General features: G+C 37.5%; 1 protein-coding gene across 2 annotated transcripts in view; it reads left to right on the top strand.

Moving 5' to 3' along the window:
- Positions 1-27,765, top strand: part of CARNMT1 (carnosine N-methyltransferase 1) — a 65,896-nt gene that overhangs the window by 27,683 nt on the left and 10,448 nt on the right. For both annotated transcript variants that reach the window (XM_045882258.3, XM_045882259.3), the window contains 5 exons: positions 4,775-4,970; positions 5,804-5,967; positions 22,825-22,965; positions 23,918-24,096; positions 26,779-26,892. In XM_045882258.3, coding sequence (XP_045738214.1) covers positions 4,775-4,970; positions 5,804-5,967; positions 22,825-22,965; positions 23,918-24,096; positions 26,779-26,892 — 794 coding nt within the window. The remainder of the gene's footprint in view (positions 1-4,774; positions 4,971-5,803; positions 5,968-22,824; positions 22,966-23,917; positions 24,097-26,778; positions 26,893-27,765) is intronic.

The raw sequence follows: 27,765 nt of genomic DNA, 5'->3' as shown, positions 1-27,765 counted from the left end.
CTTGTCAGAAACATCCTACTTTTAGAAATAGCAGTTAGGTAAGATTTAAAAAATTGAGATGTAGAGTTCTTTTGTACAGGTGAAGGATTAGGCATATAAAGAGATGAACACCTTGCCCAGGCTTACACAACCAAATTGTGGTAGAGTCTGGCCTGAAATCCAAGATGGTTCACTGCATTAGTAAATAGTGATATTAGTAAGACAATTTTAACTTTGTGTTTTAATAAATTTTTTAAGTGGATTGAGACAGATTTTCCTTCTGAAAAGATATGCTTTCCTGTTTAGAATGCTAGAGTAGTTCAACAGGTGCAGAGGAATGGGTCTATGACATTGGTCCTTGGCTCAGACCCAGTATCAGACCCACCCTGATGAAAGGAGACTGAGAGTTGGGCTCACTGCCAAGACCAGCCTTCTGGAGAGAGCTGAAGGTAGATACCCTTGAAATATGGCTAGTCACTCTATTTTGTCCCCTTAGTCACCAGAGGATATGCTCTTGCTGCTGACAGAGTTCAGAACCACGGAGAGTCTGAAGGTTGTAAAACATTCCTTTAAAAAAAGCAGCGTTGGGAAACTCTTTAAAGGGCCAGGCAATGAATATTTTAAGGTCAGAGAGCTAGGTAGTCTCTGTTACAACTATTCAACTCTGCCCCTGTGTGGAAGCAACCATAGGCAGTATGTGAACAAATGGATATGGCTATGTTCCAGTAAAAGTCTTTATAAAATAGACCTAGCAGCCAGGGGGGGTCATAGTGTGCCCACCCCTGCCTTAAAGTACATTGGTAGTGTAAGCATTTCCAGAATAGTGAAGTTAGCCCCATTTAAAATAGTAAAGATTGGACTCTTGTGTCAGCTTCAGTAAGATCTCACTTATTTCAGGAGACTCGCTGTGGATGTACGTTATGGATAGTTTTGCAGACCATTAAAAAATCAAGGGTTAAGAGATATGCAGCAACTCATCCTGTTCTGTGTAGTTACATCACTTCTGTTATCAGTAATTGACAGCAAATATGTGTGGGCTCTTCTGACCAATCCATAATTTACCTCAACTACCCGGCAATCATGGAAATTAAGTAGTCCTCATGGAGAATGAAAAATGGCACCTAGGGGGTATATAACTGAACATTTATTGATTGTTATTTGCATGGGCTGAAATCTGGAGATTCAATTGGGACAAACACAAGACTTATTTCAGAAGAATTCATTGGGAGTGGTAGACTTCACCTGGGGACAACATTCCTAGGGAGCAGGCCTCTTAGGGATCTTTGAGAGACCTAATGAGGGCCTGGGAGAGGTAGTGATTGCAGAGAGTTTATGAAGTAGAATCAAAAGGATCTGGAGCTTGTGGTTGTGGGGTCTGTGAGAAGAGGCATTTTAGGATGACTCATTTGTTTCTGACTTGAATGGATGTATGGCATACCATTCATCAGTGTCAGCCATATAGGAAGAAGTGCAGGGTTTTTTGGGGCGGGGGGGCGGTGATCATGTGCTAAGTTCAGTTTGGATATGTTGAATTTTGAGGTATGTTGAAAGGGAGGTTGTGTGGCATCCAGTGCCCAAGAATACTAGAAATGAAGTACTGTGAGAATATTTAACCAGTTGACTCTGAGTTGTAACCCTTCACAACTCTGCTGTTTGCCTAACACATTATGGTCACTTTAAATAGTTCCTTTAGTGTCCTACTCTATTTTATAAGAATGTAAATTGATACAATCCTTCTGAAAATCAGTTTGTATCAAGAAGTTTAAAAAGGGGCGCCTGGGTGGCTCAGTTGGTTAAGCGACTGCCTTCAGCTCAGGTCATGATCCTGGAGTCCGGGGATCAAGTCCCACATCGGGCTCCCTGCTCAGCAGAGAGTCTGCTTCTCCCTCTGACCCCCCCCCCCCCCCATGCTCTCTCGCTCTATCTCATTCTCTCTCTCAAATAAAGAAATAAAATCTTTAAAAAATATACCTTTTTTTTTTTTTTTTTTTAAGATTTATTTATTTTAGAGCTAGCCAGGGGAGGAGCAGGGGAAGAGGGAAAGGGAGAGAAACAGACTCCCCACTGGGCATGGAGCCCACTCAGGGCTCAGTCCCACAACCCATGAGATCATGACCTGAACCGAAACCAAGAGTCAGATGCTTAACCAACTGAGCCACCCAGGCGCCCCACTACTTAATCCTTTCTGACTTGGTAATTCTTCTTTTGGGAATTGGTAGTATTTTTTTTCCCTAAAATACAGACAGATTTAGAACACAGAAAGTTTATCATATAGACAAGTGAAAGTATCTAGATGCCCAGTGTTTGAGAAATAACTAAGTAATAAGTAAATTTTGGTGCATAGATGGCATAATGAAAAGTCATTACACTCATTTGCCCTGTAAATTAGAGAAGTTTTTTCTGATCTGGGAAAATTCTTTGATAAAGATGAAGAATTACAAGTGCTTCTAAAAAGTTGACGTGCATGTGAATCATTTTGAGATCTTGTTAAAAGGCAGATGACATTTCAGTAGGTCTTAGGTGGGGTGTGAGATTCTTCATTTCTAGTTACCTCCAAGTGATACGCTGTTCTGTGTACCACGTTTTGACTGGAGAGGCACTTAAATGACTTTGTCTTAACAACAACAAGGAGAAATATGCCAAAAAGTTAGAAGTGATTGCCGTTAGGAGAGGGACTATTAGTAGCTTTTTTTGCTGGAGTACTTTTACTTCTCTAGATTTTTTTATTTTCTCTGTGAACATATTAGTTATATAAATTAGGTATTCCTACATGTTTGAGCTATGTTTCAAGACCTGGGCTAAGTGATTTGTGTGCATTATTTTGTTACATTTTCAGTGAAATCCCATTGGGTTGGCAGAGGAATATAATGGTACCTAACCTTGTGGGGTTTTATGGAGATGTTTCAGAGTAATCCACGTCAGTGACTTGGTGTAGGGCCTGGCTTTTATTAAATCTCAATAAGTGATGGCTTCTGTAATCATCATCATCTCATCATCACTGTAGTTACGTATTACCTTGTTTTGTATGTGAGACAGTGGGGGCACAGAGAAAGGAAGTAACTTGCCAAGGGTCACGTATCCAATAGGTGGCATAACCTGGATTTCAATCCAGATCTGTTTGACTCCACAGCTCACTATTACACTGTCTCTAGGGGGACAAAAGCAAACATCAATGTAGCCATTGACAACTTAATCTTTTCACGTTACCCTGCCATGCCCCCACCCCCACCCCCCGCCGACCACCACAGCCACCACACACAAGCTTCTAAAAACCTTGTCAGGTTATTGCTTTACTCAAGAGCGCCTTCAGAACTTCTTTATTACTATCCAGAAATTAGAGAGTGATTTGGCATAAAAACGAGACAATTATTTGGGTGAATAGAAAGATTCAAGCAACCAAATGAAAAAGCGTTTTTCGTTTTCATTTAGTATGGAGTAAATGCCAAAGAACATTGAGAAGAAACACAAACACTGGTTTGTATATATAAAATGTAAAGAATGATACAGTGAATACCCATGCACCTAACACCTGGTTTAAAAAAAGAATCCTTTCTCCTCAAAAAAATCACTTTCTTGAATTTTCATTTCCTTGCTTTCTTTGTAGTTTTTTTTTTTACATGTGTTCAGTCCCTGTAATATATTATTTTTATATAAGATGGAATTGTACATTCTGTATTTTTCTGCAACTTGCTTTTTTTCAACAAATATTTACATTCATGAGTTTTATCCATATTGTGTATAGTTGTAGTTTATTTAATTGCATTCCATTGTATGATTATACTGTACTTTGTTCATTTTACTGGTGATGGACCACTAGGTTGTTTGCAGATTTCTTGTTTGTTATATATAACAGCGCTAATAAGAAGATAGTTTATGTTTCATGGTGCCCATTTGCCAAGTTTCTTGAGTATGTGTCTAGGACTGTAATTGCTAGGGAGTGTGCATATTAAGATTTACTGGGTAATGCTAAATTATTTTCCAAAGTGGTTGTACTAATTTATGCACCTCTCATCAATCAGTATATATATTCAAGTTATCCCGTATTTTTCAGTATTTCCTAATATTTTTTCCATATTTCCTATAGTCAGGCTTTTAGATTTTGCCCATCTGATTGATGTAAAATGGCACTCATTGCAAATGTAATAATCAGCTTTTGAAAATGATGGGGTTTTTTGTTTGTTTGTTTTCAGGTTTTATAAATAGGTAATCCCCAGAGTGACCTTTAGAGTTATCTGGAAACTTCTGGAATGCAAATTGTGAATAATATCATGTAAAAGGATATAGAATTACAATTTTTCCTCTGTTTACTACTTTTGTAGTACATAAGAGCCTTTGTGTTTTTTAAAAAAAAATTCAGCTTGGTTGGTTCTTAATTTCAAAACACATTTTGTATATTCTAAAGTAACTTCAGAGCAGTATTCTGCTACTTGATGGAGAAATTTAAAGTATTCATCTAGTTCGATGAAAATTTTAAGTTTGGAAATTAAAATCATAAAAATAAACTAATTGTACATTAATCCTCTTTATGTTTCCTTTTTCCCTCCTAATTGGTGCAGATATTTACTTTGCTAGTTATAAACTATTTGTCTTTTGTTTGGTTGCTTAGAGAATTTGTAATAAGGTGAAAACATAAAACTTTCTAAGATGATATTCTTTAAGAAACCAAAAGATTGTAAATCACAGGACAGTATCCCAACATTATAAAGGAATAATTGTACAGAAAGACAGCCTTAAAATAAGATTGGCCCTGGTGAGAATTCTTTTGCCAATTTAAAAAACACCTTTTATGTTTTAGCACCAGTATGCATGAGCGAGTGAACCGAACAGAAAGACAATTTCGATCACTTCCAGATAATCAACAGAAACTACTTCCTCAGTTTCTTCTTCACTTGGACAAGATTCGGAAATGCATTGATCATAATCAAGAAATACTACTGACCATTGTGAATGATTGCATACATATGTTTGAAAATAAAGAATATGGAGAAGATGTATGTGAAAGTTTGTTCTATTTTTATTTTAGGGTTTAACCTCTATTTTGAGGTCTTTATCTTTCTGGATTTCATTTTTATATTTTGCATGGGCCATTTGCTCTACTCAGAATGTTTTCACTTTTATGTTCAGGTATTTGATTAGGCTTAATAGAATAGTATGCCAGAAACTGGATTTGTTCACAGATTTTTTTTTCTAAAAATAGTAAGATAATTGTTGGCATATTGCTCTACGTTTCACATAGTGTTCTGACTCTTCTAGCATACAGAGTTAGTGACTTTAATTTTTATAACCAACTTTACTAGCTGTGTAAAATTAATTTCTCTTGCTAAATTCATTTTCATTATCTTGTATCTATTGATATTTATCTTTTACTTTAAGAAGTTATTTTCACTTATAAATCTCAAGGGACTGGCAGTAATAGAAACTGAAGTCCTCTTTTTGTATCCACAGGATAGATACAGTTGGGCCACTCCAGTGTGAGCCTCTCCATGCTGCCCCATCAATGACCTGGAGGGACTTTCTTCCCTCTCTTAGAGAGAGAAGATGTCCTGTCTCCATAGCAGCTCAGTTCTGGTCCTCTCCTGAGTAAAGACTGCTTAATTATATGGTGGTTTCATGATTAATGGACCTTAAATCTATTGAGGGTAGAAGTGAGACCACCAAACTCTTTTCATGTAGGATCTCAAGCTGCACTTGAACCCCGGTTGAGGTGAGAGGCTAGTGATTTATCCACTAAACCATCCATATAGCCCCTTAGTAGCACGTGCCCTTGACCCTATTCAAGATTGATTCCTTGGTCAGAAGCTAATTGATTTCTGTTTTTAAACAGGGGAATGGAAAGATTATGCCAGCATCAACATTTGACATGGATAAGTTAAAATCTACACTGAAACAGTTTGTGAGAGACTGGAGTGAGACTGGGAAAGCAGAGAGGGAAGCCTGCTACCAACCAATCATTAAAGAAATTTTAAAAAATTTTCCGAAAGAAAGATGGTAAATAGTATCTTATTTTTAACCAGTTTCTTTAAGATACGTAAGCACTAAGTTTCTCTGTAATAAATTTCACGGTCCTGATTCATGTTTATAGTTGCTGCATGCCTGTATTTTTCCACATATGGGTGTGTGGTGTTGTATGTGTTCGTAGATGCTTTCTATAAGGTTGCAGTTAATATTTTTGAATACTCTTTGCTCCAACAGTTAAGGGAAATCACTCCATCTGGAAATTAATAAGGTTAGATTGTTCATTATCAGTGATGGGTTCTTTTATAATTTGCTAATGGCAACGCAAAAAGCTGCAGACTTTGCATTTTCCTCATTATGACAAACTTGTAAGTAGATACGGGATCTATAGCTGAGAGCAAAGATTCTTTTTTGTGCCATGAAAAGCCCAAGCAGTCCACTTTTCAGAATAACACTTATAAATAAAAGAAAATGCATAAGATTGCAAAGAAACCAATTTTGAAGAATAGTTATCAAAATATTTAAAAAGCAGATTTGTGCTATCACATGCTTCGTATCCTGTATCACATTAAATAAGATCTAGCAGCAAGTATAATTACTGTATTTTTGAAAATACCAGCACACGTGTTATTTTGAGACTCTCAGCAACTTCAAAATAACTTCAAGATAAGTTGCATGCATTTTATAGTGCTATATACTCTACCTAATCACTAATTCTTAACGTTTTACATTTTATTATTTCTTCTTTGTACTTCCCTCCCTCCTCCCTCTGCTTTATGATTATGTCTAAAACCATATATATGCACAACTATTATTTAAACCATTTGAGAGATCAGTTTGTATATGTCTTTTTTTTTTTTTTTACCTCTTAATACTTCAGAGTTCATTTCTTAAGAACAAGGATATTCTAACATAAACACAGTGCAGTTATCAGATTGAGAAAATTTAACCTAGAATACTGTTTTCTAATCTATAGCCTATATTCAAGTTTTATAAAATTATCCTGAAAATGTTCTTTATAAACACTTCTCTGTCCAGTCTAGAATCCAGCCCTGGATATTATATTACATTTCATTATAACATTTTAGTCTTTAATCTGGAGCAGTTCCTTGGCCTTTCTTTGACTTTCATGACATTGGCATTTTTGAAGAATACAAGGAAGTTATTTTATGGAATATTCCCTCAGTTTGAGCTTATCTGATGTTTCTTTATGATTGGATCTGGATTACATGCCTCTTTTCAAAATAATACATAATTGATATGTAATTGATTGTTCCTCTCAGGATATCACATTCAACAGTGTCTGTTAGCCCATCATTTTTTTTTTTTTTAAGATTTTATTTATTTATTTGTCAGAGAGAGGGAAAGAGAGCGCATAAGCAGGGGGAGTGGTAGGCAGAGAGAGAGGGAGAAGCAGACTCCCAGCTGAGCAGAGAGCCCATGCGGGGCTCAATCCTAGGACCCTGAGATCATGACCTTAGCCGAAGGCAGACGCTTAACCAACTGAGCCACCCAGGCGCCCCTGTTAGCCCATCATTGACAATTTTAATTTGATTACCCATTCAGAATGTCACTTAGTTTCTCCATTGTGTAGTCACTATCTCTCCTCTTGCAACTAATAAACAATCTCTTAAGACACACTTTGAGACCATACAATTAATATCCTGCTCCTTCTCAGACTTTCTCTGCCTTAGAATTGTCAGCCATTGATGATTCTTGCATGAACTGGTCTGTCCTGTGCTGGTTATGGAAAGGTGATTTTCTAACTTTTCAATGATCAGTCAGCATTCTACTGTATCTATAAACTATTACACAAAGGACTTATGGTTCCTGTTTTATTCAGTGGGTTATGATCCATTACTGTTGGTTTTTTGTTGTCGTTGCCTCAGATTTAGCCAGCAGAAGTCCCTTCAGGTTGGCCCCTAAGTCCTTTCACATAGCCCAATTCTTCTTGAGCACTTTCTTATTTTCTGGCACAATAAGATATTTCAATCCCATCATGTATCTTCCCTACTTTAGCCCTGGAATTGGATATATTTCCAAGGACCTCTTTCCTTTAATGTGAAATGATATGTAGAAACCAAGATCTGGCACTAGGCATGTTCATTGTTACTAAGATGTCAGCTTTTGAGCCTTTTAGTGGGTAGAGTGCGCACACACACACACACGTTAGAAAGCATTCATTCATACTGATCCCTTCAATTCCAGTCCAACCCCAAAGGTTTCCTTCTTGGCTTCCCCTGTTCTGTGTATCTGTCTTTTTCCACAGTGAGAACCTGGCTTCTGACAACATCAGTACATTTACTCATTCACTCAGTTCTACAGTAATCACATAATGGTTTCAGAATTGCTACCTCCATACCACTATGAAAAACAAACTACCAGCAGGAGTTTAGGATTTGCTAGCAATTATTTTTTCCCCTAAAAGAAGGGTATTCACAAAAATATTCTTCACAAGTTACTCAAATTAGCTTTCCTTCAACCCCCTATCCTCAGTGTGGTTGTGTTTTTTATTTGAAATTCAGTATATTGGGGGTTTTTTTTGTTTGTTTGCTTTCAGTTTTTAGGGTTCTGTCTTGCCTCCACTCCCCATCCTTGTTGATTTATATTTATTTTTTGATTTGTGGGCTATCAGTTATTAACTGTGATACTCAGAAAAAGTGTTATTCCCTTCCCTGTTCCTTTGATAGCCCATCTCAACCCCTCATTCTCAATCCCACACACCATGTAGGTAATCAGTATCATTAATTTCTTATTTATCCTTCTTGTTTTTATTTTTTGTTTCTTATGTAAGCAGATATAGGGTTTTTCTTCTAAATTACCTCCTTTTGTTTCATACACAAAATGCAGCAGCCTGTGTATTCTATGTTGCACTCTGCTTTTTCACTTAACAAAATATCTTAGAAATAGCTACATATCAGTGCATGGAGATCCTCCTCAGCCTTTTTTACAGCTGTAGAGTACTTCAACCAATCTCCTGTATTTGGTTATTTAAGTAGTTGGCAGTATCTTACAACTATAAATTATTTTACAATTAATAACTGTATGCATGGGTATTTTTGTACTTTTGGAAGTATCTCTTTAGTGTAAATTCTTTTTTTTTTAAGATTTTATTTATTTGACAGATAGAGAGCATAAGTAGGCAGAGTGGCAGGCAGAGAGAGAGGGAGAAGCAGGCTCTCTGCTGAGCAGGGAGCCGGACGTGGGGCTCGATCTCAGGACCCCAGGATCATGACCTGAGCCGAAGGCAGCTGCTTAACCAACTGAGCCACCCAGGCGCCCCTAGTGTAAATTCTTAGACATGGGATTGCTGAGTCTGAAAGGTAAATGCATATGTAGTGTGGCAAGTGTGTTAGTTACCTATTGTGTGCAACAGATTACCACACATTTAACTGCTTAAAACAGCATAGATTTATTTTTTTTTAAGATTTTATTTTTTATTTATTCGACAGAGACACAGCGAGAGAGGGAACACAGGCAGAGGGAGTGGGAGAAGGAGAAGCAGGCTTCCTGCAGAGCAGGGAGCCCGATGCGGGACTTGATCCCAGGACCCTGAGATCATGACCTCAGACGAAGGCAGATGCTTAACCGACTGAGCCACCCAGGTGCCCCAAAACAGCATAGATTTATTATTTCACAGTTTCTGGGGTCAGAAGTCTGGGCATAGGATCTTACAAGGTTGCAATCCAGATGTCTTCTGGGCTGTGTTCTCATCTGGAGGCTTGACTGGAAATACCTGCTTCCAAGCTCACTCATGTTGGCAGAATTGATTTCATTGTGTTTCTAGGACTGAGGGCCCTGGCTTTGTGTTAACTGCCTTGGTAGAAGCCAGTTGCAGTTCCTTGTCTTGTGAGCTTTCCCAAAATGGTCGCTTACTTCATCAAGCGGGCAAGGAGAGTCTTTAGAGCAAGCAGGCTTTCAGTGGAGTCTTTGATGATGTGATGCTATCACAGGGGTGGCTGTTGGTTAGAAGCAAGTCATAGATCCCTGTGCACACTAAAGGGAGGGGATTATAAAAAGGTATGAACCCGCTTTAGGGTCTGTGCCAGTTATTGCCACATACGCCTCTAAGGGTTGTGGTGTTTTGCCTTCTTGCCAGTGATGTATGAAAGTGCCTGTTTACTCACAGCCTTGCCAAACATTGTTCTGCCAAGCTTTTGAACTTTTGCCAATCTAATGGGTGGAGAAGCATATCTTGGCCTACTTCTCGTTTGGATTTCTCTTGTTATGAATGAAATTGAGTATCTTCATATGTTTGAGGGCAATCTATACCTTGTTTTGAGAAATATATATTCATGCTTTTCCCCTCATTTAAAAAAGTTGAGGTGAGGACGCCTGGGTGGCTCAGTCGTTAAGCGTCTGCCTTCGGCTCAGGTCATGATCCAGGGTCCTGGGATCGAGCTCCGCATCAGGGAGCCTGCTGCTCCTCCTGCTTGTGCGTGCTCTCTCTCTCTCTCTGACAAATAAATAAAATCTTTAAAAAAATAAAAAATAATAAAGTTGAGGTGAAATGTGTAGAGCAAAAGTGATGTTTTTAAAGTAAACAGTTTGATGGTATTTAATAGATTCACAGTAGTGTGTATCCATCATCTCTACAGAGTTTGATAACATTTTCATGAACCCGGAATAAATCCCATACCCAGTAGGTGGTTACTCCCCATTCTCCTTACCGCCCCCCCGCCCCCCCCCCCCCCCAATCTCTGTTTGTCAGAAGTTTGACTATGAGGTGCCTAGGTGTGGTTTTCTTTGAATTTATCCTGCTCGGTGTTTGTTTTGCTTTGAAGGGTTTGGGTAGATATGTATCACCAAATCAAAGACTGCTCTTGTTTTTTTTTCCCTTCTGGGACTTGAGTTACTTGTATATGAAACAGCTTGACATTGTCTCTCAGGTGTCAGATGACTCTTTTCTCATGAACTCTTTATATTTTAGTTTGGATAATTTCTATTGACCTTACTTGAATTTTACTGATTGTCATGCCGGTGTGTTGATAAACTCATTGAAAGACTTAACTCTGATACCAAAATAAAAAAAAAAAAATGTCTAGGACTTCCATATACATATATATTTCCATGTGTGTGTTTTCTCTGTGCTCACATATCCTATTTGTGCATGTGACCTACCTTTTCTACTTGATGCTTTAATGTATTTTTTATGGTTAGTTTTAAGTCCCTGTCTGATGATTCCAATATATGTGCTATTTGTGGGTCAGCTCTGATGATGGTTTCCTCTCATAACAATGGGTTACATTTTCTTTCTGGTTTGCATGTCTCATTTTTTGTTGAATGCCAGGTGATATATGGAAAAGAATAGTAGAACCTGGAAGTAAATAATACTGACAACTAGAAAAAAAGGCATTCCCCTTCTGTAAGCTGTGAACATGGGGGGATAAGTGAAAGTTGTATTTTTAATTTTTAATATTATTACATGTATTAGCTGTTCCCATTACCTAAGAAAAAATTGTCTATAAACCTTTCACCTAGAAATGTGGCAATGTAACAATTGTTGCTTTCTAGAAAATGAAATAGTTTCTAAGTTTTCATCTGCATCTCACCTTTTACTTCGCATACATTGATTTTAGTATCTTTCCTGTGGTAGATTAATAGGAAGATCTTTGCAATATTAAGAAACACTCGGACTCTCAGGCATGAAAATATAGTTACTTCTTCAGCAGTAAATGAACTACTGTGTCCACAGGAAACCATTGGTGTATTGGAATTGTCATCTGCAAAATAAAGGATTTGGGCTCTTGTATCATTTAGTCGGCCTTCGACAGGTAATGGCTGCTAATCCACCTGGTTTGGATCTCTACATGGGTATGCCATGTAGATTGTCTATAGCTGGGTGCCATGAAAATCACCCACTGTTTTTTCCTTGTGGCCAGTACATTTTTGACGTGCTGTGCTATAATTACCTGCTGAACACACAGTTGAAGGAATAATAGATTCATTATAGACTTTGATTCCTGTATCACCTAAAGCTTTCATTATTTTCATTCCATTGTTGATGACAGTTGTGACATTTCACTGATTTTTTTTTTTTTTTACACGATTTTATTTATTTGACAGAGAGAGAGAGCACAAGCAGAGGAAGTGGGAGAGGGAGAAGCAGGCTCCATGCTGAGCAGGGAGCCCCACTTGGGGCTCGATCCTAGGACCCTGGGATCATGACCTGAGCTGAAGGCAGACCCTTAGTGAGCCACCTCACTGATTTTCTTTCTTTTTTTAAAGATTTTATTTATTTATTTGACAGAGAGAGAAATAGCGAGAGCAGGAACACAAGCAGGGGGAATGGGAGAGGGAGAAGCAGGCTTCTTGCCGAGCAGGGAGCCCGATGTGGGACTCGATCCCAGGACCCTGGGATCATGACCTGAGCCGAAGGCAGACGCTTAACGACTGAGCCACCCAGGCGCCCTGATTTTCAATTCTAAAAATATTTCTTCAATCTGATTTGTAGTGTTCTGGGTCTGAGGCCCAGAAATAACTCAGTAAGTGAGTAACATTGGAAGCACAGGTGAAATTCATATTCCAGCCATGTTATCACTCAAAAAAAAAAAAAAGAGCAGTGCTTCTAGTGCTTGTTTCTACATGTCCAAATATCTGATATACAAGATTCAGAAGTAATATAGGTAATAATTCACTGACTTTTTTTTAAAGGTATAATTTAGGAGGTTTTCTAATGACATGTTTTTCTAGAAAGAAGTTTATTTATACGCTTTAAATCTTCAAATACTTCAACTACTAGAAATGCTTGACATGTATAACACTCATTTGAGAAGCTTTTAATTTACATTTTTACTGTCTATAGACTTGTTAATGAATTTTGTATTCCCAGTTTTATCAGTGAGGATACAGTATGCTTGGGTTTCCTAATTTTTTATAACACTGACTCTTTTCTTCATGCTTTTTGTAGTCTTTATTATGGTTGGGTTGAAGATGATTTGTCAGAGATGAAATTGTGTGGTTTTTGTGATCTTTGCCCCCCCCCCTTTTTTTTGCTTGTATTGATTCTTTGTTGGATATATGATTTACAGATATTTTCTCCCAATTCTGTAGGTTGTCTTTTCACTTTCTTGATGTCCATTGATGTACAAATTGTATAATTTTGGTGAAGTCCAATTTATCTATTTTTTCTTTTGGTGCTAGTGCTTTTCATGTCATGTTTATGAAATCATTGCCAAATCCAGTGTCATGAAGATTTTCCCCAATACTTTCTTCTAAGAGTTTCATGGTTTTAATTTTTAAGTTTAGATCTTTGATCCATTTTGAGTTCACTTTGTATGTGGTATCAGGTAAGGGTCTAACTTCATTTTTTTACATATAGATATCTGGTTTTCCTAGCACCATTTGTTAAAAGACTGTCCTTTCTCCCATTGAATTGTTTTTGTACTATTGTTGAAAATCAACTGACTGTACATGTGAGTGTTTATTTCTGGGCTTTCTGTTCTATTCTATTGATCTGTACATTGGCCCTTATGGCAGTTCCATAGTATTTTAATTTCTGTAGCTTTTAAGTTTTGAAGTCAAGAAGCATAAGTCCTTCAATTTATTCTTTTTCAAGATAGTTTTGGCTATTTGGGGCCCCTTGCAATTCCCTATGAATTTCAGACAGCTTTTTCATTTTTGTGAAAAAGGCTATTGCAATTTTGTTAGGAATTGTGTTAAATATGTAGATTGTTTGGATAGTATTGACATCTTAACAATGTTAAATCTTCCTGTCCATGAACACAGAATGTCTATTTAGATCTTCTGTAATTTCTTTCAACACTGTTGTGCAGTTTTCAGTGTACAAGTCTTTCTTTTTTTTTTTTAAGTTGTTTTTTTTTTTAAGATTTTATTTATTTATTTGACAGAGACAGTGAGAGCAGGAGCACAAGCAGGGGGAGTGGGAGAGGGAGAAGCAGGCCTCCCGCCGAGCAGGGAGCCCGATGCGGGGCTCGATCCCAGGACTCTGGGATCATGACCTGAGCCGAAGGCAGACACTTAACAACTGAGCCACCCAGGCACCCAGTGTACAAGTCTTTCTTGACCTTGGTTAGATTTATTCCTTAAGTATTTAGTTCTTTTAGATGTAATTGTAAATGGAATTGCTTTCTTAATTTCCTTTTGGATTAGTCATTGCTGATGTATAGAAACACAGCTGATTTTTATGTGTTGATTGTATAACCTTGCAACTTTGCTTAATTTGTTTATTACCTGGAGGAGCTTTCTTGTGGATTCTTTGCAATTTTCTACATACAGATTCAGAGCATCTGCAGATAAGAGATGGTTTTTACCTCTTCCTTTCCCCTTGAAAAGGTCTGGCCAAAACTTGTAGTACAGTGTTGAACAGCAGTAGTGAAAGGGGGCATCCTTACCATGTTCTGGGTCGTAGAGGGGAAACTTTCCTCCTTTTACCGTTGAATATGATTTTAGCTGTAGGTTTTTCATAATTACCCCTTAACATATTAAGGAATTTTCCCTCTATTCCTAGTGTCCTGAGCATTTTTATCAAGAAAGAGTATTGCATTTTATGAAATATCTTTTCTGTGTCAAGTGAAACAGTCATGTTTCTTTCCTTTGTTCTATTAATATGATATATTACATTGATTGATTTTCTTATGTTGAACCACTCTTGCATTCCTTACATAAATTCCTTTTGATTATGGTGAATAATCCTTTTAATATGTTGTTAGGTTCAATTTGCTAATATTTCGTCGAGGATTTTTACATCTGTAAAAAGGGTATTATTAATCTGTTTCTCTTTTGTGAAAATTCTTGTGAATTTTCTATTCCTGTCATGTTATCTAATTTTGGTATCAGGATAATGTTGGCCTCATACAATGAGTTATAGGAAGTTCTTTAATTTTTTGGGAGTTTGAGAAGAATTGGTGTTCATTCATCATTAAATATTTAATAGAATTTACCTCTAAAACCATCTGGTCAGACTTTCTTTCTTGGGAGACATCTCTGCCTCTTTAACGATGGAATATTAAGGTGGCAATGTTGAAATATGCTTTTAAGTTTTCTTTAGGATATGAAGTCTTTCTCAATAATGCTTGTTTTGAAAACTGTAGGCTTTTGTTGGAATAAATAGTTAAAAATCACACAGTTTTTAAAGGCTACCTTTAATAAATGCTACAGGTCATTCTTTTTTTTTTCTTTTTTCTTTTTTTTTATTAAAGATTTTATTTATTTATTCATAAGAGACAGAGAGAGAGGCAGAGGGAGAAGCAGGCTCCCCGCTGAGCAGGGAGCCCGATGCGGGACTTGATCCCAGGACCCTGGGATGGATCATAACCTGAGCCGAAGGCAGACATTTAACCATCTGAGCCACCCAGGTGCCCATGGTCATTCTTTTTTTAAAAAAATTCTGATCAATAGTCCTACATTAAATATTCTATGACTGTTAGACTTATGATACAATTATTATGGACTTTTATAAACATCGATATATTGTAGGATGTATTGTTATATTGTAGGATGTTATATTCCTTAAAGTTTCTAGTTGATACTCTCTGTCAATGTATATATTCAGTGCTCTGCTCTAAAAATAATATATAACAGTTGAATAGCTTCTGTGAACATAAAGTCCAGGTCTTTCTCAAAATTCAAAATATTTGTTTTTGAAAAGTGGGTTCTGAAGTAAGACATTACAATTGGACTGTACCAAAGTTTGCATATATTTGGAAGGCTGAATGCCAGATGCTTATGTTATCATCTTTCTAACACTTCCTTTTTTTTAAGATTTTATTTATTTGACAGAGAGAGAGACAGTGAGAGAGGGAACACAAGGGGAGTGGGAGAGGGAGAAGCAGGCTTCCCGCAGAGCAGGGAGCCTGATGCTGGGCTCGATCCCGGGACTCTGGGATCATGACCTGAGCCGAAGGCAGACGCTTAACGACTGAGCCACCCAGGCGCCCCCTAGCACTTTCAACATGACTTTGTTCATAGTCATTGAATCATGATCATTGAATCATGTGTATTACCATGGTGTCCAAACAGCATAACAGTGTCAGCTTTACCAAAGGGCATGCATGCTATTGTTAAAGGTACTTAGTGGACTGACACAGAGTATTACTTTACTGTTATCTATCTACTATTTTATTATCCTTATTGCTACCAACAAATAGAATGTGGACTGGTGAGGAAAGAATGAATTAACTCTTAATGAATCTAATAGGTTATTTTAAAATAAAAGAATAATTTTTTTTGATTAGGTAAAACATACACAGTGTTAAAAATTTTTTAAACTTCACAGTAAAGTCTCTTTCCTATAACTGTTACCCAGCCGTCCATTTCCCTTCCCTGAAAATAATCAATATTATAAGAGCAGATAGGCAGATAAACTTGAAATGAAGAGTGCCAAGATCTCTGTCAAACTCCTTTTTGGTGCCATTCTTGGCCCCAGTGGAAAATTTTCGTTATCTCTTCCTATGTCATTTGTTTTGCTTGTTTAATTTAGATTGGTTTCCTTATAGTTAATAAGATGAGCTATCAAAAAACCTTAAAAAAATAAAGCTAATAAAACAGTAAAGTCCATATCCATGTTAAAGGCATACTTTTGCCATAAAGAAGTAAACCCCTAGACCTGAAACAGGAACACTGATTACAACCCTTCAGTATCCAGGTTGATTCTTAGATAAATCCTGGTCAACTTTGGGTCTCAGATGAATTTCCAGGATCCTCTTATGCCACAGTAAGCACATGGGAATTTGATGTCCTTACACTTGGCTGGATTTGACTCAGATTTATGTCGGCTTGTGTTTGTTCTTTTTGAAATTTCAGTAAAGGCCCTTTCTAACTGAGCTGTCTATAAAAGATAGTACACTTAAACATGCATAGAATTAACCATACCTGTGTGCATTAAAATATTTTTTCCTATGAAAACACACTTGTCTTATTTGTCCAACTGTTTATAGAGTTTTTATTTATTTTACTTTTTCTTTTTTTTCTTTTTTTTTTTTTTAAAGATTTTATTTATTTATTTGTGAGAGAGAATGAGAGAGAGCACATGAGAGGGGGGAGGGTCAGAGGCAGAAGCAGGCTCCCCGCCGAGCAGGGAGCCCGATGCGGGACTCGATCCCGGGACTCCAGGATCATGACCTGAGCCGAAGGCAGTTGCTTAACCGACTGAGCCACCCAGGCGCCCCAGGAAAGAAATTCTTAAGTTTGAGTCCTACCTGAAATGAAAAATCACAACCATGTGGAACCATATTCTCTTGTGAATCCGGAAAACTGTTGGACTATATTTTTATATCTTAATTTCATTAACCCAACCCACTTTAGAAGAAAATGAAGTGATACTTTGCATGTGGGAGAAAAATCGATCATGTCTTTGCATTTCACTCCCAGAAGATAGAGATATATTATTGACCAGTTGAATGTAGTTTTTCTTTCGTATAGTTGGACATTAGAAAAATACATGGTAAGCTTTGAAGAAGCGTTTTTTCCTACTTACATTAAATAATATAAATTGTAATTTGTAAAATGATTCTTTTAGCTGAAAGAAACCATTTAAAAAGAGAAAATGGAGGAAATGTAGACTGCCAAATAATGCAAGAGTAGAGGTTGAAAATTTAGATTTATCCCTCATCCTGAAAGCCCTCTTAGACCAAAGACAAATATTTATTTCACATCTTTCAAAGAAGATCTTAAGCTCTTAAAGTTCAGGATTTCAAGAGCTTATAAATCTAGAGTAATAATTCAGTGGAAAAACAATTCAAGACTAATAACCCAGTAGAAAAATAGTGTAAATAGTTTACAGAAAAAGAAATACAAGATCCTCAATCTCATAAGAATATGCAAATGTGAAAACCAAGCTAAGATGCCATTTTTTCACCTGTTACATTGCACAGTTTAAAAAGTTAAATAACTTATTAAAGGTATGAGGAAACATAGCTTGCTGAAGGAAGAATAAATCAGTAAAATCTTTTGGAGGGCAAAAGATTGGTAATATCTAACAGAATTTAAATTCATATCTTTTGACTCTTGGAATTCAATTTTGGGGAAGTTTTCTACAGATTCCTGGATGTGGAAGATCCCCATTTATGCCGAGGATATTAGTTTTAACATTATAATAACAAAAGCTTGGGAAAAAATCTAAATGTCCTTAATTAGTGGATTTTGATACGTTATGGTACAGTCATGCAGTGGAATATTTATTTAGTCATAACAGATTAAGGAAGCTCTGTGTACAAATAGGAAAGACGTTCAAGATGCATTTGATCAGAGATGGCCAACTTTTCCTTAAAGGGCCAGCCAGTAAGTATTTTAGGCTATTCAGGCAGTGTAGTCATTGGGTACGACTCTGTCGTTGTGGGATGCAGCCATAGACAGTTTGTCTATGTGCATGACTATGTTCCAGTAAAACCTTATTTACAAAAACAGGTGACTGGTCTGTGGGTCATAGAAAAACTTGGTATATAAACTATAACAGAGGTATGAAGTGCTGAAATTATTGAGAGGTGAATTCAACCCCCATGCCTGGGATGTTTGGGAAAGACTTCATAGATAATGTGATAATTTAAACTGAGTTTCTGTGGGTGTGTAGGAGCTCTAAAGATTAAGGTGAGAAAGTGTTTTCTAGAATTGGTGAGAAGTTATTTGATACATGGGAGTTCTTTGTTGAGAGTGGATGAAGAGGTGAACTGGAATATTTTTGAAGGGGCTAGATACTAAAGGGATTTCTAACCCAGTTGTAGTTGGGTTTTTTTAAGATTTTATTTATTTATTTGAGAGAAAGAGTGCACAAGCAGGGAAAGGGGCAGAGGGAGAGAGAGAAGCAGACTCCGCTGAGCAGGGAGCCCAACATGGGGCTCGATCCCAGGATCCTAGGATCACGACCTGAGCCGAAGGCAGACGTTTAACAGACTGAGCCACCCAGCCGCCCCCCATTTTCTACTTTGAATACAAAATATTTCAACACCTAGATCTGTTAAACCTTGAAATTTTGCCATATTTACTTCATTCAGGGTTTTGTTTTGTTTGTGTGGTTTTTTTAATGTATTTTTTAAAAGAAACATTACAGATACAGTTGAAACCATGCCCTGAAAAGCTCAGTATATTCTCTTTCCAGAGGTAACAACTAATATGAAGTTGTTACTCTGATCTTACCTTCCTACAATAACTACATATTTATATACCTTTAAATAAAACATTTTATTGTTTATATTGTAAAAGCTCATAGACGGCTTGTGGTGTCATTTCACAATTGGCTTTTGCTCAAAATTGTGTTTTTACTATTTCTCTGTGTGGATCAAGCACTGGTCAACGGAAATATAATGCAAGCCATATATGTTATTTTAAATTTTCTCGTAGCCACATAAAAAGCCACAGGTGAAATTAATAATATACTTTAATAATTCAGTTTATTTCCGCATACAGTCGGTATGTGAGATTATTAATGAGCTATTTTACATTCCTTTTTTATACTGAAATCCAGCATCTGTTTTGCACTCGCATCACATCGGACTAGCCACATTTTAAGTGTTCAGTAGCCACAAGTGGTGAGTGGCTTTTATTGTACTGAGCAGAGAACTGCTGGGATTCAGACAGAATCGAACACTTTGAGTGCCTGGAAGTGTACACACCCCTAACCGCCAGGGGTCAGCTAAGTGTCAGCATGTTGACTCAAGAGAAGGTATTTTGTGTGTTGGGACTTGCTAATCTGCAGCTGCAGCGCAAAAACCATTCTGTGTCCAATGAGGGACACCTCTCTCAGGAACCACGTTTACTGCTGGTAGTTGTTGGAGCACAGAGCGTGGTACCAGCGAGCGCCACGGCCTGTTTAGATACACGAGAGCTCCACGTTCTGTCCCTATAGGTGTGCTCTCTTTCTTCTTGCTTGTCTGGAATGAACTGTTGAAACTTTCCCTGCTGTTATCAGGGGTGTCATATTTGTAGTAAATACACTGCTTGTCCGTAGTTGGACCTTAGTAACTAGGTAAACTTGTCTGCTTGCTTATTTTTTTTTTTTTTTTAAGATTTTATTTATTTATTTGAGACAGAGAGAATGAGAGGGAGGAGGGTCAGAGGGAGAAGCAGACTCCCCGCCGAGCAGGGAGCCCGATGCAGGACTCGATCCCGGGACTCCAGGATCATGACCTGAGCCGAAGGCAGTCGCTTAACCAACTGAGCCACCCAGGCGCCCCTGCTTACTTATTTTTGCTAAGGATCTCCAGCAGCACCATTTGAGTACTGAGCCAGATATTATGTGCCTCTGTTCCTGGTTTTCTAAGTTTTAGCCAAGCTTAAAGTCACATCACACTAAAGGTCTATATGTCGACTTTATTTCCCTTATTTTCCACAGAAATACCTTCATAGAAATGCCCTAGAGCTAACATGCATAGTCATAGCAGGAACTGCCTATTAAAATGCTTTATTTTTATACACGTAATTAGAGGGACTTTCCATTATGCTGTTAATGTCCCTCATATAATGACCCAATGAAAAAAAAAATCTAAGAACAAAAACTTAGGGAAAAATTCTCTCCATCTCCCTCTTTCATTGATTGCTTGATTTTTTCCTTTTTTTTTTTTTTTTTTCCCAATTCTGGGCATTTGTTTTAATGTGTCTCCTTTTGTATGCCCACAGAAATCCTTTTGTCATAATATAGATAATTGATAGATCTATCATAATCTTTGCTAACTCCTAGTCAAGGGCCTTGATAAACAGTCTGCATTCCTCGGCTTGATGACAGCCTTTTAATAGCAGTTTTATACAGCAGTTTCTGCCACAAGGTGGGGGTAGAGAGTTCTGTTGGCCTGTTTGGGTACGGAGAATTTGATAGTACCAGTCATAAAGTTAACTTTGCATAAGTTGACAAAAAAAATTGTCAGTACCATTATTAACACAACTTTGCCTTAGGATTAGCATGATTTCTAATTTCTTCTTGGTAGTTTTTTACTCAGCTTATCAGCCATCCAGACGTTATTAGTGATTATTTTTGTAATGATTTAAATACTCTGAAATTACTTCTAAATCCATTTACTTTTGTTGCATTACTTTGCCTTTTTTTTTTTTTTTTTAAATCTAAGGTGAGAACAGCCACTTGGTAAAAATGGGTGTTTTGATTGGGCAAATGGGAACTGAGAAAAGAAAAGAGGTAATTCTGGGAGAGTACGGGTTTGGGTGGGTCTGATAGGGAGTGGAAGATGAGAGAGAGGCCCTGGGCCGGGTGCCACATTGGTAGGTCCGTCATACAAAGGATAGCATAGAGTGCGGCCAGTAGCTTTTCAAATTCTCATACTAAAAATATGTATATACTTTATATGCTTGTTAGATAACTGATACAGGTAGGTCTAAACCACATGGGAGGATGTTACCCATTCTTTTCATTAGAAATTTAAATTAAATCAATTAAAAATTAAAGTGTTCACACACAAACATGTGTGTGACCTGAAATGAGAAGAAAGCATTTTATGTGGCAGCTTGGCATCAGTTTGCTCATACCAAGTATTAAAGGATGTCTCCTAATCCTAATAAGCCTGTTTGTCAGAAGTCTTTTTTTTTTTTAAAGATTTTATTTATTTATTTGGCAGAGAGAGAGCGAGAGCAGGAACACAAGCAGGGGGAAGAGTGGGAGAGGGAGAAGCAGGCTTCCCGCCGAGCAGGAAGCCCGACATGGGGCTCGATCCCAGGACCCTGGGACCATGACCCGAGCCGAAGGCAGACCCTTAAACGACTGAGCCACCCAGGCGCCCCGTCAGAAGTCATTTTTAACAAATTTTGGTTTATGTCTTATTGTATATATAAAATTCAACAGTGAAATTAAGTAGACTTTGTTAAGGTTTTTATACAAATACATATACATTTAAGACTGGATGACCTGGGCCAAAATTGCCATGTTACTGTATTTGTAGACTGAATTTCCAAGAGCCCTGTAGTTCTGTTTGTTTCCTCTTGATTTCAGAGTGGGAAGGGGCAGCGGTTACCATATGGGCCCCTAGTTGCTACTGGAGCACATCAAACTTAAAGACCAGGTAGCATAAAGATTAAAAAAAAAGAGAATTATCCACGGGGTAGATTTGGAAGTTGGTTATGATTTACGAACTAAATTTGGAGAATGCAGACAATAGTGAAATTCTTTGTAATTGATATGATGACAGCTGATTATACACATTTGCCTTTGGTTTTCTCTAAGAATACCATTTTGGTTTCCTTAGGGTTATATTGATTGGCTGGAATTCCTGAGAAGGTCCCTTGCTTTGCTAAGGCTTTTTAGCCATTTGAAAGTGGATGGTGGATTTTAGAATGAAGAGAATTTGTTTCTATAGTGTGATGCCAATAAGTGAAGAGCAGTTGGGTTGTGTCTGTGATTTGGTGTGATGGACTTGCAATTAATTATGCTCAGTTAGAAGGCAATTCTTCATTTTCCGCATGAGAATACCCTCCCTCCAAATTCTTTTGCCAGCTAAAATATATAGGATCTTAAAGATACAACTAACGCATTAAAAATCTACATATATTTCATCTATTTAGTCACACAAACTATTGTATTAGTTACAGAATTTAGAGATAATGTTTTGTTTCAGTGTCTGATGATAAAATGATTTTGTTCAATCTTTGTGTGTGTTGGGATCCCTTTGGGATAATTTGTCTTCTTGAGATAGTTGTTCAAGTGACAGCTACTATGGGGGTATGAGTGTCTTCTAAGTCTTTAGATATAAGGCGACTCCTTTTTTTTTCCTGAAAAGTATTTAGGGCATAAAACCCTCATCTGATATTTGAACATATGATAATTCCTCATGCCCTTATTTTTCATTTATATTTAGAGTATTTCTCAATTTTAAAAAGTCAATTTTGAGTGACCTTATTCTTACTGAATATCTAAGTTTTTAGTTGTTAATGTGGATTTTGCCTTTTCTTTTTTTTCTTTGAGGGGTTGGACATAATTGCCTTATTTCATTTCAGGGATCCTTCTAAAGTAAATATTCTGGTACCTGGTGCTGGACTAGGAAGACTGGCCTGGGAAATAGCTATGCTAGGTTATGCTTGTCAAGGAAATGAATGGAGTTTTTTTATGCTCTTTTCTTCCAACTTTGTACTCAACAGGTATTTAATTTACTTTTTGCTGGAAATAGTAATTTCTCAGAATCAGATTGACTTACCTATTTTGAACAGTTCTGAATTTGAAGATAAATACAGAGTGTTTAATTATGATATGTAATCATAAGTGTTTCTTATATTAAAATCAAGTTGCTTATACAAATTACCACTTGTAATTAGTTCTTAGTTAACAGAATGTTGAAACAGGATGGATAAATGACTTTTTAGAAAATGATGGGACATCCCATGAAACTGAAATGCTCCCTGTGCAGAATTTCAAGACTTTGGATGATCCAGGAAGGAGTATTTTCTCATTGTTCCTTGAACTTCTTCACCCCTTTGTTTCTTCAGTGGAATAAGTGCAGTGTAGCAATCATAACTTTTCCCCTTAATCAAATTCTTATAAAATGGCCAAGTATGCTCATATGATTGAGTTGGAAACATCTCTCAGAATTTCTGTGGCCTCTTTTAGAAAATAGTGGAAAAGAGTTGTTATTTTTAAAGCCAGAAGAGGTGCATTGGAAAAAATAACTAGCTGCCTTGTTTAAATAATATGTTGTCCAGTATGGCTTAGGGAATGGTGAGAAGGTAAAACGGAGAGAATGAGAATAGTTGGGTAGCAAACAAAACCCATACCACTTTTTTGAGAAAAGAGGTGGTCTGTTTTTCAGTTTGAAGTTTGGAAGTTTGGAAATACATTTTTTTAAAATGTGAATGAACAACACATTTATATCTCTGAAGTTACTTTAATTTTTTTCCTGTCTTTTAATTCATGATTGGTTACTCATCTACATATGTGTATATGTGCATTTTCAGATAATTGGTTGGGATGTAGTGGTAACACCTTAAGTATTAATGAATTACATAAGTAAATCTTCAGATTATATTTTAGTATTTAAAGTAGATTTTCTTGGTAAAATTTTTAGTTAACACTGAATTTTGTGCTCATATTTTGCAGATGTTCTGAAATTAATAAATATAAGCTTTATCCCTGGATCCATCAGTTTAGCAATAACCGGAGGTCAGCTGATCAGATTCGACCTATCTTTTTCCCTGATGTTGATCCCCACAGTCTTCCTCCTGGTTCTAATTTTTCTATGACAGCAGGAGATTTTCAGGAGATCTACTCAGAATGCAGTAAGTCCAAAACAAGCATTTAAAAGTTCTTGTTCTTTATTCTAAATTTAATGAGCTAATTTTATACTAAGCCAAAGTGTTGGTCATTCGTTTTGATAGCAGAATATAAGATATACTTCAGTGGCAAGTTAGGATATTTTCAAAGTCCTCTATAAGGGAATGATGGGAAATATAAAGAAGTTTAAGGTCCCACCATTAAGAAATATAGAATCTGTTGGGTCTATTAATATAAGACACATGTGAAAAAAGTTCATGAATAATGAATATAATAAAGGTAAAAGATTATAGTGTGGGAAAGGAGATCTTTGTAGAGAGAAGGCTGTGACTTCAAGAATAGGGAGGCAGGAGCGCCTGGGTGGCTCAGTCAGTTAAGTGTCTGCCTTCAACTCAGGTCATTATCCCAGGGTCCTGGGGTCGAGTCCTGCATCAGGCTCCCTGCTCAGCTGAGAGCCTGCTTCTCCCTCTCCCTCTGCTGGTCCCCCTGCTTGTGCACACTCACTCACTGTCTCTCTCTGTCAAATAAATAAATAAAAATCCAAAAAAAGGAAGAGGGAGGCAGAGGTAGGAAGATATAAATGAATAAGGTAATCAGGGATGGTGGGATAGCCTGACTGGAAGGAAAAGAGAGGTTGGTTTGGTAGTTTAATGGGAGATATGGCCAGAAAAGTAGGTTGGTTCCAGATTATAGAAGACCTTTAAAATCAGGCTATGAAGTTGGGACTTCATCTTGGCAAACTGTTGAAGTTTGAGCTAGCATTAGAGAAAGGGAGATGGTAATGGAGAGAGGGGTGGTGGTGGGGGGAGTAGATTAGCTTTAGTAAAAGGAAGAAGAAAAATAGTATCCTAAGAGGTCAGCAAGATCATTCATTCAACAAATTTATTTGAGCACCTGCTAAGTCCCAGGTATGTTCTAGGCATGGGAAAGAGCAGTGAGCAAAGCAAAGTTCCTGGTCCACAGGGAATCTGTGTTCCAATAGGCAGAGAGGGGCAATAACAAATTTAAAATTCTGAGGAAGAATACTAAGGCAGGGTAACAGGGATACAGAGTGACTGGGGAGAGGCTGCTATTTATAGAGTTATCAGGGAAGGCTCTCTAAGCAGAACTTTAAAAAAAAAGTTGAGCAGAGAACCTTGAAAAAGTGAAGAGGCAAACCATTAGATATTTGGGGGGGAAATGTTGCAGACAGAAGCAATGGTGAGGGAAGAACGATTCAGTGTGGGGAGGATGCTTGTTCTGCTCAAGGAAGAGCAGGAAGCCACTTTGGCTGGGGTGTAGTGAGCAGTGGGTGCAGTGGTGGGAGGTCAGGTTGGGGAGGGTTTGGTGAGGCTGACTTTGATTGTACTCAGAGAGGTGGGAAGCCATTGGAGGGACTCGAGCGGGGAGTAACAAGATTTAGTCAAGTTTTTGTTTATTTTCCCCTGAACTCTGACACTGGGAAAACCTGTATTCCGAAGGTAGAAACAGATGGAAAATGTTAAGTGCTGGGGATAGGATAGAGAGAAAGTTCTCAAAAGAGAGGTGACATAATGGAAAACAGTCACTTAGGCGAGTACAGGTGACCTTGTGTAGCAGGGCTTGAGAGAGCAGATGGTGAAGGTCATCCTCGGTGGGATCAGTGCCTTTATGGCACCGAGATTTGTAGAATCCAGCCTCTGTCCCTGGATTGTGCCCTGCGACGGCCTCCACGGGGCACTGACAGCCTCGTTCCCCTTTTCCACTGCTGATTCTCTGAAATACTGGTGAACGGTTTAAGTATTTCTATGCCGTTTGTTTCTCACTTGGCAACAAGTGCATACAGCCTTTCTGAAACTTGCCAGAATTGGCGATTAACAGTGGCTTAAAACACAGTTTAAAATTCAAATGACAATTACATCATCTTAACCAATTTGAAATGAAGGCTAGACATTGAGTAGATCATAAACAAAACTCTTACAAGTACCATTTGGTAAAGATACCTAGTTATATAGGCTATCAAAAATGGTTTCCACAAACTGAGTGTTGTTGGAGTGGGGGGTGGGGTGGGAGGGATGGGGTGACTGGGTGATAGACACTGGGGAGGGTATGTGCTCTGGTAAGCGCTGTGAATCGTGCAAGACTGTTGAATCTCAGATCTGTACCTCTGAAACAAATAATGCAATATATGTTAAGAAAAAAAAAAAAAAGAAGAAGAAGAAGAAGGTAGCAGGAGGGGAAGAATGAAGCGGGGGAAATCGGAGGGGTAGACGAACCATGAGAGCGATGGACTCTGAAAAACAAACAGGGTTCTAGAGGGGAGGGGGGTGGGAGGTTGGGTCAGCCTGGTGGTGGGTATTGAGGAGGGCACATTCTGCATGGAGCACTGGGTGTTATGCACAAACAATGAATCATGGAACACTTCATCTAAAACTAATGATGTAATGTATGGGGATTAACATAAGAATAAAAAAATAAAATAAAATATTAAAAAAAAATGGTTTCCAAAGTGATTATCAAATTATTAGTAAAAACTTTCATGAACTGTGAAGCATGTCATAAATGATTGCTTAGTTACCCTAATTACCTTGTTGATTGGAAGTTTAGCTTCTGTATTCCTCCAGTTAAATGAAATATTCATAATCTGTAAGAGGTAACATTTGTAGAAGTAATTAAAAGGAAAGGAAATATAACGTAATGAATGTAGTAATGTGGTTTTCCTTGAATAGATACCTGGGACTGTATTGCTACCTGTTTCTTCATAGACACAGCTCACAATGTCATTGATTATATTGACACAATATGGAAAATACTCAAGCCAGGTGGAATTTGGATAAATCTAGGTAAGTTCCTCAGTGTTTATTAGAATCTTACACATGAATCTGAGTACTTATAGCTATCCTCTCTTTGGTAACTTTAGGGTACCAAATGTTCACAAAGGTGATAGTTATGTTGTATCCTTTCCGTTAGACTGTATCCCAGTTAGCGTGGAGTTCCTCTCAAAGCAGTGGAAGCCCCAAGAGATAACACATTGTTGGAGTCCGTGGCCTTCAGGATTAGTCTAGTCTTGTTGTTGGGTTCTGTCACGTGCTCTTTTTTAAATGATTGGACTTCACCGCAGATTTTGCCATTAGGACTAAGACTAGAGGTAGAAATAGATCTTTTCAAACTTCTCTCTAGAATTTCACGGGACAGATGAGAGTGGCTGTAAAATGCAACCGTAATATGAAAGTTATCCCAAACCTTAGGTCCTCTTTCAAAGGAGTCACTTCTTTAAAGTAAGTTTCTTTAAAAATTTCCCAAGGAATGATTGAAATGTGATACAGTTGACCCTTTAACAGTGTGGGCCTGCACAGTCAAAAATCTGTATAACTTTTGACTCCCCCAAAACTAACTACTGTTAACCTGCTGTTGACCAGAAGCCTACTGATAACATAAACAATTAGTGTGTATTTTATTTACTACATGTATTATATACTGTATTCTTGCAGTAAAGTAAAGTAAGCTAGAGAAAGGAATGTTACTAAGAAAATCATAAGGAAGAGAAAATACATTGACAGTACTGTGCTGTATTTTTATCAACAAAACAAAACGTGTAGAAGCAGACCTGTGTAGTTCGAACCTGTGATGTTCAAGGGTCAACTGCATTACCGCTGTGGGTGAGCAAATACCTTACTGAATCTCAAAACAACCCTATGTTGAGATGGTATTTTTAT

The sequence above is a fragment of the Mirounga angustirostris genome, unplaced genomic scaffold (assembly GCF_029215605.1).
Source record: "Mirounga angustirostris isolate CCGP_5_RB_7025 unplaced genomic scaffold, mMirAng1.0.hap1 SCAF_15, whole genome shotgun sequence".
NCBI classification, from domain to species: Eukaryota; Metazoa; Chordata; class Mammalia; order Carnivora; family Phocidae; genus Mirounga; species Mirounga angustirostris.
Note: the sequence above shows the minus strand (reverse complement) of the source record. Positions and strands in the feature narration are given on the sequence as shown.